The sequence below is a fragment of the Pelodiscus sinensis genome, chromosome 6, assembly GCF_052426305.1.
Source record: "Pelodiscus sinensis isolate ZL-2025 chromosome 6, ASM5242630v1, whole genome shotgun sequence".
Lineage (NCBI taxonomy): Eukaryota > Metazoa > Chordata > Testudines > Trionychidae > Pelodiscus > Pelodiscus sinensis.
The window spans coordinates 88,924,184-88,945,017 of record NC_143057.1 but is presented as its reverse complement, the minus strand read 5'-3'; the positions used below and the strand labels follow the sequence as shown (position 1 = coordinate 88,945,017).

The 20,834-nt window shown below is 40.2% G+C and overlaps 1 protein-coding gene across 3 annotated transcripts in view; it reads left to right on the top strand.

Annotated features, from left to right (window-relative positions):
* Nucleotides 1-19,101, top strand: part of SERINC5 (serine incorporator 5) — a 63,257-nt gene extending 44,156 nt beyond the window's left edge. For all 3 annotated transcript variants that reach the window (XM_075932344.2, XM_006119154.5, XM_089779369.1), the window contains 6 exons: nt 3,199-3,294; nt 5,976-6,102; nt 9,083-9,149; nt 12,672-12,711; nt 13,493-13,640; nt 16,699-19,101. In XM_075932344.2, the coding sequence (XP_075788459.1) occupies nt 3,199-3,294; nt 5,976-6,102; nt 9,083-9,149; nt 12,672-12,711; nt 13,493-13,640; nt 16,699-16,846 (626 nt within the window). In that variant the 3' untranslated portion in view covers nt 16,847-19,101. The remainder of the gene's footprint in view (nt 1-3,198; nt 3,295-5,975; nt 6,103-9,082; nt 9,150-12,671; nt 12,712-13,492; nt 13,641-16,698) is intronic.
* Nucleotides 19,102-20,834: the final 1,733 nt, after the last annotated feature.

The window sequence follows — 20,834 nt, the reverse complement described above, 5'->3', positions numbered from 1 at the left end:
CACAAGCAAAACTATTCCAAATCCTAGAAAAGATAGGAAGGATGGTAAGAGACCAGTCTGTCCTATCAGGAGATCTTCAATGTCCTTGAAAATTTTTTAAAAAATCTTACAAAAAGTAAGTGTTATTACTAAAGCATTAATATGAAAAAAACAACATAAGCATGCACGGTCAACATTTGGCCAAAACACTCCCCTCTTCCCCCAAGAAAGAAAAGATTAAATTAGCTAGAGACATAAAAGGTAACAAGAAAACATTTTACAGCTCTGCCAAAAGCAAGAGGAAGATCAAGGACAGAATAGGTCCACTGATCAATGAGGCTAGAATGGTGAAAACATAAACATGCCTGAAATGTTAAATGCCTTTTTATTTTTTATTTCATTTCTCACCACAATGTTTAGCAATTATCAAATGACTAACTGCATATATTTATTAACATAGTAGATAGCGTAAAAAGGAATAAGATCTGTGGCTAAAATGGGAAAAGAACAAGTTAAGAATTACTAAGATGAGGTAATATCTTGAAGTCAGCAGGACTGATAAAATACATCCTTGAATACTTAAGGAGCCAGCTGTAGAGATCTCTTAGCCATTTATGTTTGAGAACTTATGCAGGAAGTGAGAGACTCCAGAGGACTTGAAAAAGGCAAATATAGTACTTATCTATTAAAGGGAATAAAGACAATCCACTGTGTTATGAACCAGTTAGAAAATGATGGAACCAATCAGTTTATAAACACCTAGAAGATAATAAGGTGATAAGTAATGGAGACAGGTTGCAAGTGCTTGAGATAACAGGGTTAGCTGTCAAAATGATTTTGACAAACTGGAGAAATAGTCTGAATTAAATAGGATGAAATTCAATAGGACAAATGCAAAGTACTTAGGAAGGAATAATCAATTGTGCAAATGTGAAATGGAAGGGACTGCCTAAGAGAATATTAGAGAAAAAGATCTGGGGGTGGTTGTAGATCACAAGCTAAGTATGAGTCAACAGTGTAATGGTGTTGCAAAAAAAAGTGAGTACCATACTGGGATATATTAGTAGGAGAGTTGTAAACTATACACAAGAAGCAATTCTTCTATTCTACTTGCACTGTTAAGGCCTCAAATGGAGTATTGTGTACAGTTCTGGGTGCCATATTTCAGGAAAGATATGGAGAAAGTCTAGAGAAGATGACAAAGCCTAGAAAACATGGCCTAATAGGGAAGTTTAAAAATAATTGTGTTTGTTTAGTCTGAAGAAGAGGAGATTGGTTTTATTTTTTAGAAGGGGAGGCAGCATAAGTCTTCATGTTATAAAATGTTATCACTTTCCTCTTTATAAGTTGTTCTCCTTATCCTCTGAGGACGGGACAAGAAGGGACTTTAATTGCAGCAAGGGAGGTTGAGGTTGGGCATCAGGAAAAAACTTCCTGTCAGAGCAGTTCAGCCATAGAACAAATTATCTAGGGAGGTTGTGGAATACCCATCACTGAAGATTTTTCAGTGCAGGATAGACAGCGATGGCCTCAATAATACTTAATCCTGCCTCAGTGTGGAGGACTAGACAAGATGGCCTATCGAGATCACTTCCCATCCTATAATTCTGTGATAAGTGTGCCAGTATCTTCGCTACAATTCCCCAATAGGGTGGATACGGAGCGGGGGTTGCACACATGAAACTGACCTGATATTGCTTGGTGTGGAGTAGGATTAGCAACTTTCTGCTCTCATAAAACCAAACACCTTAACTCCGTCCCTTTCCTGAAGTTCCCATCTCTCACCCTCCGCTTTCTTTTCCCACACCCTCACTTTCACTGAACTGGGGCAGTGGGCGAGTTTGCAGGAGGGGGTGAAGAGGCAAACTGGTTGTGTGGGCTCCCATGGGAGGACAGTAATGAGAAAGTGAGGGCTCCGGCTGGGAGTTCGAGCTCTGGGGTGGGGCTAGGTAGGAAGGGGGTCAAGGCTGATGTGTGAGAAGGATACACATCACATGGGCTGGGGTGTGTGCTTTATAATGGGGCTGAGCATGGGGGGCTCAGGGCTGGTGTAGGGTGGATGAGGGCTTCTGCTAGGGATGTTAGGACTCTGGCTGGGTGTACAGGCTCTAGGGGTAGGACTGGGGATGAGGGGTTTGTGATGCAGGATTGAGGCTCAGGACTGGGGCAGGGAATTGTGGCTCAGGGATACTTCTGGCAGCTTCTGGTCAGTGGTGCAGTGGGACTAAGGGAGGCTCCCTACTTGTCCTGGCTCTGTACTGCACCCTGGAAGTGGCCAGCTAGGTCCGGCTCCTAGGTGGCCGAGGGGGTGGGCGGGAGGAGAGGAAGCTCCATTCTCTGCTATCACCTGCAGGTACTGCTCCTTCAGCTCCCATTGGTCATGGTTCCCAACCAGTGGGCAATCAGAGCTGCTGCTTGCGTGGGGGGCAGCGCTTGGAGCCTCCTGGCTTCCTGCTTTTCTGGCCACTTCTGGGGCACAGCACAGATCCAGGACAGGTAAGACTAGCCTGCCTTAGTCCCTTAGCACCGCCAGCTGGTCTTTTAACAGCCTGGTTGGCTGTCCTGACTGGAGCTGCCTGAGTCCTTTTCTAACCTGGTATTCTGGTGAAAATCAGACACCTGGCAAGCTTTGGCTACCTTTGCTGTAATGAATAGCATTCAAACCTATCCAGCTCTGATGTAATGCTTATTTCTTATCCTCATGCAGTTACCATAGATCTGTTTCTGGCAGTAGGGCTGGAATATTCTAATTTTTGTTCCTTTTCACACCCCACTTTGTGTTTCAACAGCACTTTTGGTTTTTGTAGCATTGTTCATGCACTGGGATTGGCAGTACATCAGTGCTTCAAGTAATATCAAAGTTAACTGATGATGAGCAATATAACAATATCTGTAATTGCCTTTGTTCTGGCAGTAACTTATGCTAGGTGCGGTATTGGTTTTGAGCTGGGTAAAGTTGGTCAGAAAACTGTATTTATTTCTTAATAGTTTTACCTTAACCTCCATGGAGCAACCAGTGGAGAAAGATGTCAGGAATGTTTTCTTGTATCCTTCAGAGGAGTTTCAGATCTAATCTCTCTGGAATCTTTCTAAATTACATAGGCAAAGGATTAAATATTTCCCTTGTGAAAGCTACTTTGATTATTTGAATTTGGCTATTGCTTTTTGATTGATTAAACCCATACAAATGCTTCAGCATCTTAACTTTTTTCTTTCAAGGCCAGCCACACTCAGGTTTGTTGCAGTCAGGAGTTATCAGCTGCTATGTTATGTATCTCACTTTCTCATCTCTGTCAAGCAAGCCACCAGAAACTAGTAAGTTATCTTGAGCTTTAATAAAGTCCTTTAAGTCATGCCACATCAAAAGTAAATGTGTTTAGGCCTTTGATTGTCTTGCCAAACAAATACTGCCAATACATGCGGTATCAAGCAGAAAGAGTTACAGATTAGACACTTGTCTGATCCTTTTTTTCACTTCTATCCAGTAGTTTTTTCTCCTTTACTATTTTAGTTGCCATTGAAATAAGATCTCTTGCTTCCCCCTAAAATCGATATGCCCCCAATTAACTAAGTGAACTTCCTAGTTTTTGTCCCCATTTTTCCTTTCACATGAAAAATTACTCTCAAGTCTTCTGTTTCAAGAGCATTTGGGTTGTATTGACTACTGTTCTCAGAGAACAAAAAATGAAGATTATTCCTAACCAGATATGTTGCGCATCTTTGTACTTCACATGCTTACTAACTAGAACACATTGGCTGCGTCTAGACTGGCATGATTTTGCGGAAATACTTTTAACGGAAAAGTTTTTCGTTAAAAGTATTTCCACAAAAGAGCGTCTAGATTGGCACGGATGCTTTTGCGCAAAAAGTGCTTTTGCGCAAAAGCATCCGTGCCCAGTATAGATGCGCTTTTGCGCAAGAAAGCTCCAATAGCCCGATGGCTAAAATGGCCTTCTTGCACAAAAAGTTAAGGTGCCTGTCTACACTGGCCCTCTTGCGCAAGTATTCTTGCGCAAGTATTCTTGCGCAAGAGGGCTTATCCCTGAGCGGGAGCGTCAAAGTATTTGCACAAGAAGCACTGAATTCTTACATTGGAACGTCAGTGCTTTTGTGCAAATTCAAGCGGCCAGTGTAGACAGCTGGTTGCTTTTGCGCAAAATCTTGCAAGTCTAGACGCATCCATTGTGTCTCATACTTACAGGGCATCTTCAGATGCCAGAAAATGTTGCTATTGTTTTTCTAACATTAAAGTTTCTAAAGTTTGGTTTAATCTCTCAGTTTTTCTATCAAGAACCCATTTTGGAATCTAACCAGACCCATGGTCTAGTGAGCAGAGAGCCATTTTCTAAGTTCCAGAATAGATTTCTGTGATTCAGATGAATGGCACTAACACCTTGCTTTTAACCTCTGCAATTTAGGTTGTCACGATAAGACTTGTGTCCTTTTTACTAGAATAGCAGTAACTGGAAAAAGAACTGTGAGGAAAGACTTTTTGATGTGCCTGGGGTGGTCACCTGTCAGAAGGAGAGTTAGAGAATTACACATTGGTAAATCTGAAAAAAGAAATCCAGTTTATAAGCAGGAAAACTATTATATTGACCATTTGTACAACTAAAGTGTCTTGATTGGTGAAAGCAGACGTTCATTCCGGTGGATTGAAACTTAATGTTGGGGTTTAATATATATTATAAAATAGGGGAGAGCCATAAAGTAAATAAACACAGTGCATTATTAGTTTTGCTAATGACTAAAATATGCAACATCTCTACTAATGGAGGATGAATGCATGTGTAGTTATTGCTAGGGCCCTACTGAATTCATAGTCCATTTGTTTAATGTCATGGTCATAGGATTTTAAAAATAATAAATTGCATGATTTCAGCTAGAATTTCATGGTGTTGTAATTATAGTGATTCTGACCCAAAAAGATACTGTGGAGGGTTGCAAGGTTATTGTACCAGGATTGCAGTATTGCCATCTTTATTTTGTGCTCCTGCTGGTGGCAGTGTTGCCTTCAGAGCTGGGCAGATAGAGAGCAGCAGCTGCTGCTTGGGAGCCAAGGCCTGAAGGCAGAGCAGCTGCCAGCAGCAGCACAGAAGCAAGGATGTTATGGAATAGTGTGGCCCTTACTTCTCACTGCTGCCTTCAGAACTGGGCCTTCAGTCTGCAGCTGCCACTCTGGCTGCCCAGATCTGAAGGTACCAGTGCAGAAGTATGGGTGGCATGGTATGGTAATGATATGGTATGATACTGCCACTTTTACTTCTGTGCTGCTGGTGGTAGTCCCCCAGCAGCTCCCTTTTGGGTGAGAAACACTGGTCTCCCTTGGGAAATCTGTATAGTACAGAAGAAAGCACACACAAGACCAGACTTCACAATCCATGATGCCTTTTTTGTGACCGTGAATTTAGTAGGGCTCTAGTTACTGCATTTGCAAACGCATGTACTGTGCAGGTAGGTGTTAGAAATATGCCAGGCCGTGGCTCAAAGCAGATGGATTTGTCAAGCAAGAGAACCTTTGGGAAACAAAGGGCTATGCCAGCAATTTGCAGGAGCCTGAGGGTAGCACTTAACTTGTGTACATTTTAAAATAAAATGTGCCCATAACCTATTAGTTCTTTGTCCACAGTGCATCATTTCAGATCTAGGGTGGCCACAGGTCATATTTTAGTCCTTATTAAGCCTATATTTGACCCTGGGGCTTCCCTTAAAACATCCATCTCTTAAACATTCTACCGTATAATGTGACCCCAGCTTTCCAAACAGTAACATGTTTATAATGTATGTATAATTTTAAATTTCTTAAAATGTCTCTTGGCTCTTAAAAACAGGGGGAGGCGAAGTGTTGGTGAATGGCCTAGCCAAGAAGCTGGGATTGCAACAACTACCCCAAGGCCTAACCTTTCTTCTCTTCTCTTTTTTAAATATTTGTTTTAATCTGAAGTCAAAGGTGCCTCATTAATAATGCCTGTTTGTTGTTGTTGTGTTTTTTTAAGTCCTGGATGAGAACCATAAGAACATTACAATCTGTGCTCCTGACTTGAGCCAGGGCTGGCACACAGATGAGAATCTGGTGACTGGATTGGGCACTACCCTTCTGTTTTGTTGCATTTTATATTCTTGGTGAGTTTGGTTTGTTTGTTTGTTAAAATACTTTGTTGTAAATTAAGTGAAATGCAAATTAAAGCAATGGCTAAGAAGTAGAATTACACTAAAGGAGGGAAATTAATCTGATGAATCATACTTCCCCACAATCCCAGAGTAGGTGGCTGTTTCTTCTGAAATGATCCGTGATGAAACAGTGAGCTCTGAACCCTCTTGATGATTTAGCTTTTATGAAAAGGAACCACATCTACGGGTGGAACAAAAACTTCCAAATGTGAACCAGTGCAGTGTTGTCTGTCTGAGTCCGCAGATGGTTTAACGAGTCCGAGGGCAGACAAGGCTACCTTGGCTCACATTTGAAAATTTGCTTAAGCATTAAGACCAGAAACATCACTTTCAGTAGAATTTAAGATTTTGTTGGAAAAGTATCACCACTAGTAGCTTCTCTGAGAGCAATTTGGATTTGGACATGGTTTGACGTTTTTAACTTGCTTTTAACTGTGTGGCAAACTGCAGTGGTACTGGGATGTTACTCTCTCCATCCATGCCTGCCTAGGTAAAGTATCAGTCTACTAAGATTCCTGAATGCTATATGCACAGTAAATTGAGATGTGTCCTTCACATGTAAGTGGTCAAGGAGTGCTAGTGTTGAAAATCTGAATGTGAAATTGATTGGAAGCTCTTGTGAAACTGATGTTTCTTTGGGTTGTCCATGAGAGAAATGCAAAAAAAGCAAATGGTGAAAAGGACAGTAGACTTTCAAGAGTGCCAAACACCCTGGAATTGGAGCTTGTTTGTAACTCTGAACAAAGCATTATAGTTGTTCTTTCAAATGTTAACTGAACACTGGCTTAATACAGCTTCGACACTTGACTACACAGAAGAAAAATGTTGCTTTCCCTTGGTTTGTTTAATAGTTTGCATTTAACACAGTACTATACTGTATTTGTGGTGGGTTGGTTTGTTTTTGTGTCTCTGCTGCTGCCAGATTACGTACTTAGGGTTCCAATTGAGGACTGCTCAGCTCATAATTCCGAGGCTTTTCTATATCTTTGATTTTTTTTTTGTTTTAATTTTCATATTCAGTGATTTAAAGGATGTTGTTTGTAATCCAGTGAAAGACACTTTCGTTAAGATAAAACTTCTTCTGACTATCTTCTTGAAGAAATTCTAATAGCTTTACAATTCTTAAAATTAGGCTCAGCTGAAGAATAAATATATTGACCTGGAAAGTAAATACAAGAAAACGGCTACTGTGGTGCAGCAATAGCATGCCTGTTTAAATAAATATTTGGAATACATGTAGTATTAAAAATCAAAAATCCCTTGCAAAGCCTTTTGGTCTGTAGGTAGAGGGAGTTCTGACAGAAGAACCTGTTTGGGGTGACATTGAGACTGCCTTTGAACAAGCTGGTGCATCAAATCCTAATATCTGCATAAACCAGGCTACATTGGTATTTCTTATCAGTCCTGAATCTGATCACATCAGTCCATGCATTTATGATATCCCAGTTAGTAGTATTGCAGTTCCTATCTAGGAATGAACCAGGAAAAAGCTCCCAATTGCTTAGCAACACAAGTTGCCTTGGGACTATACTACATTGCTCTCAGCTTTGCACTAGCTCTTCACTGAATAAGGGTCGAGTTCAAAATCTCCATCCTCCAAGAATTCGGCCTTTCCTGCCCGTGCCACCTCAAGGGATCTGTCTTAGGTGGTGCAACCAGGTCTCTCATCTAGAGAAACCACACAGCCCAGGTAAGGCCTGTTAGACATGGAACTTGCCATGAATCCATATATTTACGATATCTGTTTTTGATTATTGAAATGACCTCGGATTACATTTGCTTGCTATGGGAATAATGAATCACCCAATCAAAGAGGAAAACAGAAGACATTATGGAAGACAGAATTTTTCAAGGACTTGGAAGTAGGCAGTGTAGCATTCTTTCAGGAAGAGTAGGACCACAAATACTACCACGTTCATAATTAAATCAGAAACGCCTTTCTTTGTGGCTTGCTCTTCAGTGTGAGACCAACAGACCTCTAAATGGTGGGAAGGAAACAAGTGGTAGAGAATGTTGTTCTGTTGTTAAATGTTTCAGAAAAGCTCATTTACTGCAGTGTTGGAGTCCATAAAGTATCTAGAGAGTTTGTGTAACATATCTTGAAAAAAGAGGAAAGATGAGTAAGATCTGGTTTCATAGAGAAGTGGGGTGGAAACTGGTAAGAATTCCTCCAAAAATAAGACTTTACAGGAACTGTATGGGAGTAATATAGACTTCCTAGCAAAATAGTTTATAAATAAACTGATTATTTCTGTCTGCTACTTCTGAGTTTCTGGTATCTACAAGGCTGTAATTATGGCTTTTATTACAGGATCAGTCAAAGTAATTGCTGTAATATAGTCTGAAATGGCAAAATACCTGTTATGCATAGCAGGGAGAACCTCTTCTGAAATGCAAATCAGTGTGTTTTCGCTTTTATGTTGACTGCTGGCTAGTGCATTGACATTAATAGAAATTGTCTAGTTTATTTTTCAGTTCATGACCACAGCCTTGGTCAGATAGTGGTTATTTTGATGCTGTAGATTTCTACTTGCACAGAATAAACCTTTCCAAAACTTAGCACTTACCCTAAGGATCCAGTCTTGCACCCACTGAAATAAATAATAACTAGGCTAGAAGGTTATGTCTGCACTGCAGCTCCAAGCAACGCTCCCAGCCTGTATAAATCTGTGCTAAGTTTGTTTGAGCGTATGCTAAACTCAGATGCCTAGTTCTTTGTGGCTCTGGCAGGCATTTGACCTCACCACTCGCACTCAGCTCCAGGAACTTGAGAGCCTGAACTGCAGCTAGAGCCACAGCATTCATAATGCTAGCAGGCTACCTGGGAGGCTCACCCCCATCTACCCATGTAGACCTTCCCCCAGAGAGTGCTGAGTATCACAGGAAACGTACTTATGCTGAATGCTATGGTGCTGTCTTCTCTTTATCTTAGTTTGACCTCAACAACACGTGCAGGCTCCGAAGCGCTGAGAGGAATATATGCAACGCCTGAAACGGAAGTGAGTTACTGTTCCTCTGAACTCTGACAGACTGCCTCTCCCCACTGTACCATCTCGCTGCTGAAAGTCATGCTACTTGCCTTCTGATTGTGTACACTGTGAATTTAGAATTTGCAGCTAGAATTTAGGATGGCACAAAGGGATCAGCTGCCTCTTGAGCAACCCCTGATGGCCACATGTGGCTCTACAGGGCTCCCCTCTTCCCCCTTTCAGGGCCCCTCAAGAACTCCATGCAACATGTCTGTAGTTCAGAATACCCTTATTAATAATCAAGTTCTCAAATCCCCGTCGCATGTGTGTTCTCAGTCTTCCTGCTGGGGGGGATCCTCCCAGAGTTTTCCCTGCCTGGAGTCAGTTCATTCCAAGTAGTCTTCCACAGTTCCCCTTGATAATTTAGGGTTGGCTGGTCCCAGGCATTAAGGGGCAAGCTGCCCTGTTACAGCTAGTTAAGTTTCACACTGCACATGTTCTTCCTGTTAAGAAAAGTGGAATTATCCAGATATTTCCTGCATCCTTTTGGCCAGGGCTGGCTCCTCAGCAGCTCCTGCTGGTCCCTCTGAACACTTGCTTAATGTACCCTAAATAGTATGCTGCTTTTCTTGCTGTTTTTTCCTTCTTTCTTCAGGATTCCAAAGTATTAAAGTTGTATTCAACTGGAAAGTGACTATTCTCCAGAAGCTCCCTTCTTCTTAGAGGCAGAAAAGTCAATATTTATTAATTGGATAGCTAAGATAAGATTTGTTCTATTTTAGTTGTGGAACAGGGCATTTGAGAAAATTCAAAGTTAGTAAAATGTGATCAAAACTATTAGTGCTGTAATCAGTTTCTTAATCTCTTCCCAGTTCAAAACACTCACTCTTTGTTTTCTTCCCTTCTGTGACTTCCATTTCTGGCATTTTTACAGTGAAAAAGATAATATACTGGGACTACTGAGTGAACAGTCATGCTGTATGTAATAAAAGCAAGCCGTTCTATTGCATACACACATGTATACATATGTATATACATTCACAAATGTATATTATATAAAAGGTATATTATACCAGCTGGCTTCAGACTGAATTCCCACTTCCATTCTAGTCCCCTTGTTTTAGTTGCTGTAGCTTCCATTCCAGGTAGAAATGTCCGTATTAGGTCTTATCCAAAGGTGAATTCCGTGGAAAGTTTGAGCAAAATAACTCAACTCACTTATGAGCATGAAAAAAATTAAAATAAGCTTTTCTAGCATGGTCATTCATAATTCGTGTACCCTGCTATCTAAATGGGTCAAGCTAAAGTCTTCAAATTCAGCTTTCTTCTCTTGTAGTTCTCAGAGTCTTAGAGCCTGATTCTATGTGCTACAAATGCTGCTTTCTGGGTGTCATGAAAATTTCCACAGAATCTACACTTTCATAATGTCACCTTTAAAAGTGTTGTTTCTAGCCATTCTTGTTCTCAAAGAGAAGTATTTAAAATACTGTAGTAATTAGCTTTGAGTATATTACACCATGCAGGCAGTACTCATATACATCTTTTGGAAAAATAGCAACTGTTGCTTCTGACTGAATATTGAATAGATACTATTAACCAGAGGGGCTGGAATTAGGGGTGTGGAGGACGCTGAAGCACCCCTTTCCTTGAAATGGTTTCCATGATATCCAGGGTTTACGCTTTGATTCAATGGCCCTCAGCATTCCCACTATAAAAATTATTCCAACCCTCCTGCTATTAACACTCCGTTTTGCAAAATCACTCTACTTGAAGCGTGTGCGCCTGGCATTTGCATATGCACTTTTCTGCTGACCCTCTGTGCTGGATCCCAGTGCTCATTTTTTGTCTGCTTACCAATCTGTTGTGCCCACTGTGACCCATGATAGCACTTGAGCTGCCTCAGACCCCAGTCTTGTCTTGCCAGTGTGAAAGTTGAAGCAGTTCAAGCTTTATTAAACGTTAGAATGTGAATTGCTGAATGGGAAGCGGAAGACACTGGTTGGCACGGTAATGACCTGGTAACCCTGGGCCATTCGTTTGAGAAGGCTGAACTGCTTCACTACAGCACAAAACAATAGAGTTATTTCTAAATCATTTGGTTTTAAAGAGCTGTAGGAGGGCTGGTGCATGTGCATATAAAGCAGTGTCAGGCAATGGCCAATTAATTGCATTCTGATTTGACTTCCCTGTGATAAAAGGCCTCTGTCTTTTGGCAAGAAATGTAAACACAATTCTGCAGCTGCATTTATTTATACAGAGTCTTTCTGAATCTAAACTAGAGATAATTAATAGCTCTGAATGGCTATTTGTATGCCTGCCAACAGTACTGATTACATCACTTAATGTGCAAGGCCTGAATTTCTAACACGTGTCACTAAAGAGAAAGCATGTCTTAGCCTGGCATTAGCTTCAATATCTAGATGTAGCCAAATAGTGGAAGCTAAAGGAAATAGATTTTGTCTAAATTTAACTTACAAAAATAAAGAACCTGTTAAATCAAACCATGGAAAGAGTAATTATTTTCCTGTTTCAATGAACGTAGCCAATATCTTGAACAGGAACTTTGCTAGTCTTTTTTGTCATCTTTTGCATGCAGAGAGTTGTTTGTCGAACAAAGCCAATGGGAAAATCCTAATCTATTGAATTGAAGTATAAAGATTACAACTTAATTTCTTGATATGTATATTTTATTGCATTAGAAAAACCAATAACCCTCACTCGCTTCCAAAATGAAACCGCAACATGTAAAATAACAGATAATGTTGGAGATATATAAAATGCAAGGGTTGGCCATATGTTGTGAATTGTGCAGAAGAAGAAAAATACTGAGAAAACATACAATAAAAGTGCAGTGTTGTATTTTAGAAGTTAGTGGAAATAATGAAAACATGCTGGCCAATCCTAAATGCATTTCAGAACTGTCAGTATGCCCCAGTGAAGAACTAGCTTTTAGACCAAGAAATGAGACTTGTCCACCAAAACAAACCAAAAATTAGTTACATAAAATAGCATAGAAATAAAGTAATTTTCAGTTTACCACTACTGATTCCAACCATGTTAATATCCAATTAAGTTTGATGCTTATAGTTGTATAATCAGTCCTTCTGAAGGTAGTCAAATCTCTAATATTTCTCTCATCCTCATTTCTATAAAGAAATATTACTTTTAAAATATTTACGACTTAGATCTGAAGAAGTGTCTACAGTACACAGCCATCTTTTATAGCACTACTCCACTGTAACTATAGTACCCTGCAGCAATTTGAATATTATGATATAAAGAGGATAAGTGCAGTATGTATCTTTATAAATAGTTTATTAACACCAACACTTGCAGAGTAGCTGCCTAACTTCCAAAAGTTCTATTGCTGTATATTGTTTGGCTATTCCTGATAGAAGGCTTTAACCGTTGTGTCTGTTGTAAATATAGGAAACAAGATTTTTTTTATAAATTAGGATTGGTAATTTAGGCACAGTACGCTCATTGAATCTGATGTTCTGTTTCTCTGTTGTTGCATGACGTGTCATTGTTAACTTTGTGTCTGCCTTGTAGGTAGCTCGTTGCTGCTTTTGCTGTGCACCAGATGGAGATGGTAACTATGCATCCCTTATATGTTTTGCTTAGCATTGCTTGTGCCCGTTAAACCAAACCCCAAGAGTATAATTAAGGCAAAGGCCAGTATATATAAAGGTGCATCTGTCCTTAATTCTATGGAAGTTGGAACATCTTCAGCAGCGTGACATGCATAAAAAATATTCATGAACTAAGACCACTCAGGAATGTTTTGATTTTATTTATTTCAAAATCTGTATAGTTTTTTGTCATTTGGAAAATATTTTTTTCCATTCCACCCTTCAGTGGTTCATCTCTCTTTTTTGCATTGTCTAAAATAAAAAGGAGTCTAATGTGACTATCTTCTCTGAACATAACTGGATGTGGGGAAAGGATATGTCCTGCTGTCATTGCCAGATTTGTGTCTTTAGCATTCTGTGTTCTGCGCCTGTAGTCAGCCTCTGGGTGCGGGAGCAACAGCAAATCGTATACCCTCTGTTAGAAGACCCAGTGATGTTGGGACTCTCGCTGTGGTATCACCCACCTATCACCAACACACAGTGAGGAAGCTCAGGATCCCATATTCAGAATAAACGCTTGAATTCGTGACAGCATTTAAACATATATGCTTAAATTCCATTCACTTCAGTGAGGTTTTAGCATGTGCCTGAAGTCAAGGGCATGCTTAGGTGTTCTGGTGGATAAGGATATTTAAGTGAATTAGGCTTAAAATTGTTCATTTTAATTATTCTATAGAATGCAAACTCTACCACTGTTTCCATTCTCGTGTGAAACAACTTCTTATTTCTTCTTTCATACAGCTGACTCTGAAGAGTATGTTGAAAGAAGGGGAGGTCAGACTGTAATTTATGATGAAAATAGAGGCACAGTGTACAGTTATGCCTTCTTCCACTTCATTTTCTTCTTGGCTTCCCTCTACGTGATGATGACAGTAACTCACTGGTTCCAGTAAGTAAACTTCAAGAATTAATCATAGAACTGGAAAGAACTTAGAGAGGTCATCAAGGTCAGACCGCTGTACTCATGTCAGGACCAAAGCACCATCTAGACCAGTGTTTCTCAACCAGTGGTACAAGTACCCTTATGGGTACTCTAGAGGAGTTTGTGGGGGTACATCAACACAACTGAAATTTGGAGAACTGAATTTTTGTTTTAAGTTTTACAGTGCTTTTGTACTTTTTACACCCAAAAATTGCATCGCCCACCCAGCTATGAGTAAGTTGTTTAAACAGATGTTGCAATGGTAAAAAAAAAAAAAAAATGTCTAGGTACTGGGGATACTTATTTTTTTAAGGGTACTTTATAAAAAATGTTGAGAGAGACTTATCTAGACCATCCCTGATAGATGTCTATCCAACCTGCTCTTAAATATCTCCAGTGATGGAGATTCCACAACTTCCTCACTAAGCAATTTATTCCAGTGTTTAACCACCCTGACAGGAAGTTTTTCCTAACATCCAACCTAAACCTCCCTTGTTGCAATTTAAGCCCATTGCTTCTTATCCTATTCTGGTTAAGGAGAATAATTTTTCTCCCTCCTCCAGTTCTTTCAATGATCCCTCATAGGTCATGTTTTCTAGACCTTTAATCATTTTTGTTGCTCTTCTCATGTCTTGATTACAACACTCCTGTTAGTACATCCCAGAATGATGTTTGCTTTTTTTGGCAACAGTGTCACACTGACTCATACTTAGCTTGTGGTCCACTGTGATTTCTAGATCTCTTTTTGCAGTACTTCTCCCTAGGCAGTCATTATCCATTCTGCATGTGCAAAACTGATTATTCCTTCCTAAGTGGAGTACTTTGCATTTGTCCTTATTGAATTTCATCCTGTTTACTTCAGACCATTTCTCCAGTTTGTCCAAATAGTTTTGATTTATAATCCTACCTTCCAGAGAACTTACCATCCCCTCCCCACATGGTATCGTCCACAAACTTTGTAAGTGTACTCAGTATGCTGTTATCTAAATCAGGGAAGAGCAATAGTTTTTGATCGGGTAAGGGGGCACAAAGAATTTAGTAAGTGGTCAAGGGACACACCTTTTTGTGATATTAATGAGGGGTGCAGGGTCTTTGACAGAGGTTGGGTGCAGAAAGGATCTTGGGGTAGGGTATTGGGGTGCAGAATGGGGTGTGGGGTCTGGGAGGGAGTTTGGGTGAAGGGAAGGGACTGTGACTTAGGACAGGTGATTGGGGTACAGGAGGAGATACAGAGTCTGGAAGGGGGTTTGGGTGCAGGAGGTGATTCTGACCTGGGTGAGAGGTGTAGGAAGAAAGGGGTGCAGGGTTTGGTCGGGAGGCGCTTACCTTTACCCAATTTCTGGCCAATGGGAGCTACCAGGATTATGCTGGGGGCAGGAGCAGTGCATAGAGGATCCTTCCCTTCCTCCCCCCTCCCCCCCTTCCCACAAGAGCATGCACCACGAAGAGACCCTCATGCTGGCTGCATTGAGTTGCGTGTGTGGGGCTGCAGCAGGTAGGGAGGTAGCCTGAGGGTCTTTTTGGGCCATGGGACATTGGCAGCCCAGATGGTGGTAGTGGGCTAGATCTGAATGTTTAAGGGACTGGATCCAACCCATCCGTCAAATTTTGCCTGCTTCAATCTAAATAATTGATGAGATATTGAAAAGAACTGGTCTCAAAACTGATCCTGCAGAATTTCACTTGCTACGCTCTTCCAGCATGACTATGAACCATTGATAACTGCTCTCTTGGAGTGGTCATCCAGCCAGTTATTCACCCACCTTATAGTTGTCCCATCTAGGTTATTAATGAGAAGGTAAAACGAGACTATCCAATGCCTTACTAAAGTCTAGATCAGGGTTGGGGAACCTGGGGCCGGATGCAGCCCCTGGCTTGCCTAGATCCAGCACCAAGGCTCAGGGCTCCCCCCCAGCACTGGGAAGCCCATGGGGCTGGAGCACACAGCGTCTCCTAGCCTGGGCCCCATTTGACTTTGGTGTGCGAAATGTGGGAAGTGTCTTTCTCCTCAAGGGTCACGTCAGTGAGGGTTTGTTTTTTCGCTTCTGACTTTTGTGCTATCCCTGACTGATTTGTGTCTGTCTGTCCGTCAGCGGCTCCCAATCCAAAAAAGGTTCCCCACCCCAGTCTAGATATACCACATCTACTGCTTCCCCTTATCCACAAGGTTTGTTATCCTATCAAAGAAAGTTGTCAGGTTGGTTTGAATTCATGCTGTTACCTGTCACCTTATTATCTTTTAGATGTTTGCACATGGATTCCTTAATTATTTCCTCTGTTGTATTTCCTGGTACAGAAGTTAAGCTGCCTGAACTGTAATTCTCTGGGTGGTCCTTATTTCCCTTTTTTATAGATGGGCACTATATGGGCTCGTCTACATTGGCCCCTTTTCCGGAAGGGGCATGGTAATTTTTGAAATCACAATAGGGAAATGCGCGGGGGATTTAAATATCCCCCACGGCATTTAAATAAAAATGTCCGCCGCTTTTTTCCGGCTTTTAGAAAAGCCGGAAAAGAGCGTCTACACTGGCCCCGATCCTCCGGAAAAAGTGCCCTTTCCCTATTGCGCATTTCCCTATTGCGACTTCAAAAATTACCATGCCCCTTCCGGAAAAGGGGCCAATGTAGACGTAGCCTATATGTCCTTTTCTGGTCTTCTGGAATATCTCCCACATTCCACAACTTTTCAAAGATAAAGAAAAATTTAACAGTGATGTAGTGTTACCAAATGACTCTGTGGGAGAGTACAGTTGAAATACCCTATCCTGGAGCACTTACATTTTATCTGCAGATGTATGTGGTTGAGAGAGAGAGAAAATATGCAGATCTGTCCTGGCTTGTCCTATTACCTGAACAGGAACCCAGTCTACAAAGAACTATTCACCTGGTCCCAGGTTCAGAATTCAGTTGCTTAAAGTCAGTAACTATCCCAAAATGATCACAGAGAAACAAAATGTAAAATAGGAATGGTGAATGTAAAAGCTTACTGCATTTCTTACAACCTTTCCATTTATCTCTTTAACAGTTATGAAGGTGCTGAGATTGAAAAATTCTTCACTGGAACCTGGTCCACCTTTTGGATTAAGATGGTGTCATGTTGGGTGTGTGTCGCCCTCTACTTATGGACCCTTGTAGCACCTCTCTGCTGTCCAACCAGACAGTTCTCAGTGTGAAATTCACAAGTGCTATTGTTACAAATACAATACATCAGTTCCTTTGATGGAGAAATACATCTATTAATCAGGTGTCTTAAGATCCTGGTTATTTACTTTTTGTCAAATGAAACTCTGGATCAGAAGACTTCTTCTTTTTAACCCTTTTTTTAAACTGTCTAAACACAAATGGAGCTCAAGGAACACAGTATCTGTTCAAGAACAGAGTTGAAACACTGAGGGTGGGGAAAATATAGGTAATGTTACATAAACTGGAACAAATAAAACAGTTGTAGAATAATTGACAATCTGATCTTATTGGCAAGAAAAGCAAACTTAGTGCGAAGTGTGCATTTCCCTCCTGTAGAATGGCAGATACTTTGTAACAAAAAGAAACATATTTGTTTTTGTACTTCCCATATTACTGATGCTGTTTACAGTGATTATAATGATTTAAATTCAAACTATCCTCTTATACTGTACACAAGTCTTGATACCTGTCTTCAGATAACTTTCTCCACAGAGGCACCTAAAATACTACTTGACTAGTTGAAAACTAGTAAGATTTTGACTGGGAAGGGAGTTGGGCAATGTATCTGCTGAGACGTTTCTAAATATATTAAATGACTCAATATATTAAGTTATTGCAAATATTGAATGATAGAGAAACATACCAATGGCAATAGTAATATTTATTATGTAAACTGAAAGGCACCTTTTAAGTACAATTGAAGCGGTAGGTGACATCTGTCTGAAATATTCAGAGATGCTAGATATTGTAAAAGGAAATGCTGTTAATATATATACTGCTCTCTTCTACCGAAGCTAAAGAGTTGTGTAATTAAAACAGACCCAATTATCAGCAAAATGTGAATGTTGCACATGTAATTTAAATTATCTTAATGGAATTCTGAGGGATTTGTGTGTCAAGTGGTAACTGAGCGCAAACTCCCCAGTCTGCATAGGCATATTATGCATGGTACATTTTTTTTTTTTAATTAAAGAAAAATCACAGCGTGCCACATTTAAAAAAAATTAAAAAATGAAATGCTAAGCAAATGTTGGGGAACATTACTCAACATCTGTAACTTTAAAAATAAGAGAGCTGAGCATTTTTTTACCTCTTTTTTACCCGCATTTAGAGGTTTCCCTCTGATTTTAAACTCCAGTTTTCACTACTTATTTCTTAATGCTTTAAAGTTTAGTTATGATGACCAGGAAAAGAACAATGTAAAATGACATCCCCGTATTCCATTGGTCTACTTATAGATATTCATAATTGTGCACTTTTTGAAGGGGGGGGCGGGGAGGGTGGAAGGAAATATTTCTTTACTAGCTGTACTGGCAAATCAGTGCTATGAGAATGTGAGCTAGATTCTGTCCTGATGACACCTCGTTAACAGATTATCCAGGTAAATTCCATGTAGAAACGCTTCCCATCAAGTTTAAATGATTTTTAATGTGAATAGAACAAATTTGATCAAGAGATTACTGAGCCAATAAACATGGACTTCACATTACCATTTTTAGTTAGTTTCCGGGTTAGAACTACATTTTACATATGTTATCCCGTATATAAATAAAAAGAAACCAACATGAATCCTTCTGAATGCCAGTAGGTTTAACACTAACCTATTCCTACCATTTTGTCAAGAAAAGAGGGAAAGAAAGGAAATTATCCATTTTGATATGACTCTGCAAAAAGTTAGTGAGCTTTACATTTGTGCTGGCCAGAAGCTGGGAATGGGGGATGGGTCACTTGATGACTACCTGTTCCGTTCATTCCCTCTGAAGTATCTGGCATTGACCACTGTTGGTAGACAGGATACTGGGCTAGATGGACCTTTGGTCTGACCCAGTATGGCTGTTTTTATGTTCACTGTCCTTTTACTTGGATTCTTTCTTTAGGAATAGAATACTTATAACTTAGGGATTTTTTTCTTTTAGCAATTATGTGATTCTGATGTAAGTTAGATGTTCTATCAATCATGCCTAGATCGTTCTGTATTGCAATAGTTATGGTAGTTCTTTACTTCCATATTACTGATAACTTGGCACTATAGTTTGTTCTGTTAATGCTGTTTCCAAGATTTGTTCTGTTAATGCTGTTTCTAGTACTTAATATGTGTATCAATGGCATCTGTGCACTGAGGATTGAGGTGGAAAATTCTGGTTCCTGGCTTTAGCAGACGTTAGAGGCAGTTTTTTAATATCCAGGGTATAGATACACTACTTTTGTCAACTTACTGTTTGACTTTCCTTCTCTCCCAGATCCCTTCCCTAAACAACCGTTATAAAAACGAGAAATGCCATCCAGTGCTAGCCTTCCAGTACTGTATTTAACAACTCAGTAAAACAGTTTGCTTAATGCTAAGAACCATCATTTAAATGAAGAACAGAAATAATCCTTTCCCCTGTGCTTGGGAGAAGGGAATGGGCATTCCTGGGCCCCTTAAAGCCAATTCAAGTAAAAGGTGTCTGGGCTTTCTACTCAGAGAGGCAGAAAGTAACTCATTTTGGGGTTTCAGTGGCTCTGAATATGACTCTGCAGTGGTTGAATTACTCCTACTCCCTGCACATTCCTCTTCCCCAAGCACACTGTGCAGCTCCTGTAACCTTACATTACTAATCCCACTGTCCTCAGGGGCTTAATGTCAGAATCCCCTCTATGGTGAAAACTGATATGTGGATTTCTTTGGTATGGTTGTGAATTTTTCTCCATTCACCGCCTGTCTTTACCCCTCCCCCACAAACACAACCTCAGCTTAAGTAAGTTTTGCTGTTAAGTTACAATGGTGGCCAAATAGTTTCCTGGGGTTTGATAATGTTTCCACTATGAGGTTCCGATTCTGCGAAGTCCCATTAATGCCTCATTGAAATTTGGAATAAAATGAGAGTGAGCGCCATGAGATAATACAGAGAATTATTTTTTCAAAAGAGAAGAAATTATTGCTAGTGTTAACCAGACAAGAGAGTCAACTGAAAAATCCAATTCATGATTCTGATCCAGATACAGTTTTTTTATAATTAGAGTTTTTTTCAAACGGGTTTGATTTGGTTTTAGTACTCTGAACTGCAATTGAAGTACTATCCAGAAAATCTGAATTAAATTCCCCAATGTCCAGATATCTGTAAGTATAGTATTGAGTACCATAGAGACCAATGGTATGAAAAACAAATAAGTTTTGCAATGTGGAACAATATGGGATTTTAGCACCATAACAGAGAGCCCTCCAATATACAGAACTATACAGTTAAGAATATTTAACCATTTTTTGGATTGGGTGGCCTATACTCTTAATCTTAGACTATATTATGATTTAACTCCTTCACGTTTTTTTAAAATATATTGGCCAGGGCATCCACATTCTTCAAAAAATAGAGACTTTCTGCATAGGCAGTATCTTGGTATTAAAAAAAATCCTTATTATGTATGCACTGCATACTCACTGTAATTCAGTTTACTTAAGGCAATAGCTATTTTGCACAGAGGAAATGATGGCCCCATAAGGAAAGAAGACTCACTTATGAGGCACCTTAAAAAAATAGTTTAGTAGCACTTTATAGACTAAAACATGTAGATGGTATCATGAGCTTTCATGGGCACAACCCACTTCTTCAGATGACCATCATTCACACACCCTAGAACTTGTTTCCCTGAGCCCACCCCACAGACACACCTCACACAGTGCATGTGGGTAGTGTTTGCAGAATGTGGGTAGGATGCAGCAGGGGCATGACTCTACACTGCTTTATCCCACTGCAAACTGTTGTGTGAGCCATGCTACCAGAGGGTGAAAACCCAAACAGAGGTTTGTAGTACCTGTCCCTTCACGCAGATGTCCAAAATCCATGTGGATCACTGGACATCGGTGCAGATGGAAAGCCATGCCTTGTTCCCACTGCTGGAGAAGATGGCATCACCTTCAGACACCTTGAGTTTAGGCCCACGGAGTTTCCTCAGCAATGAATTCCCTTCTGCATGGCAGGGGAATATTGGGGACTTTAA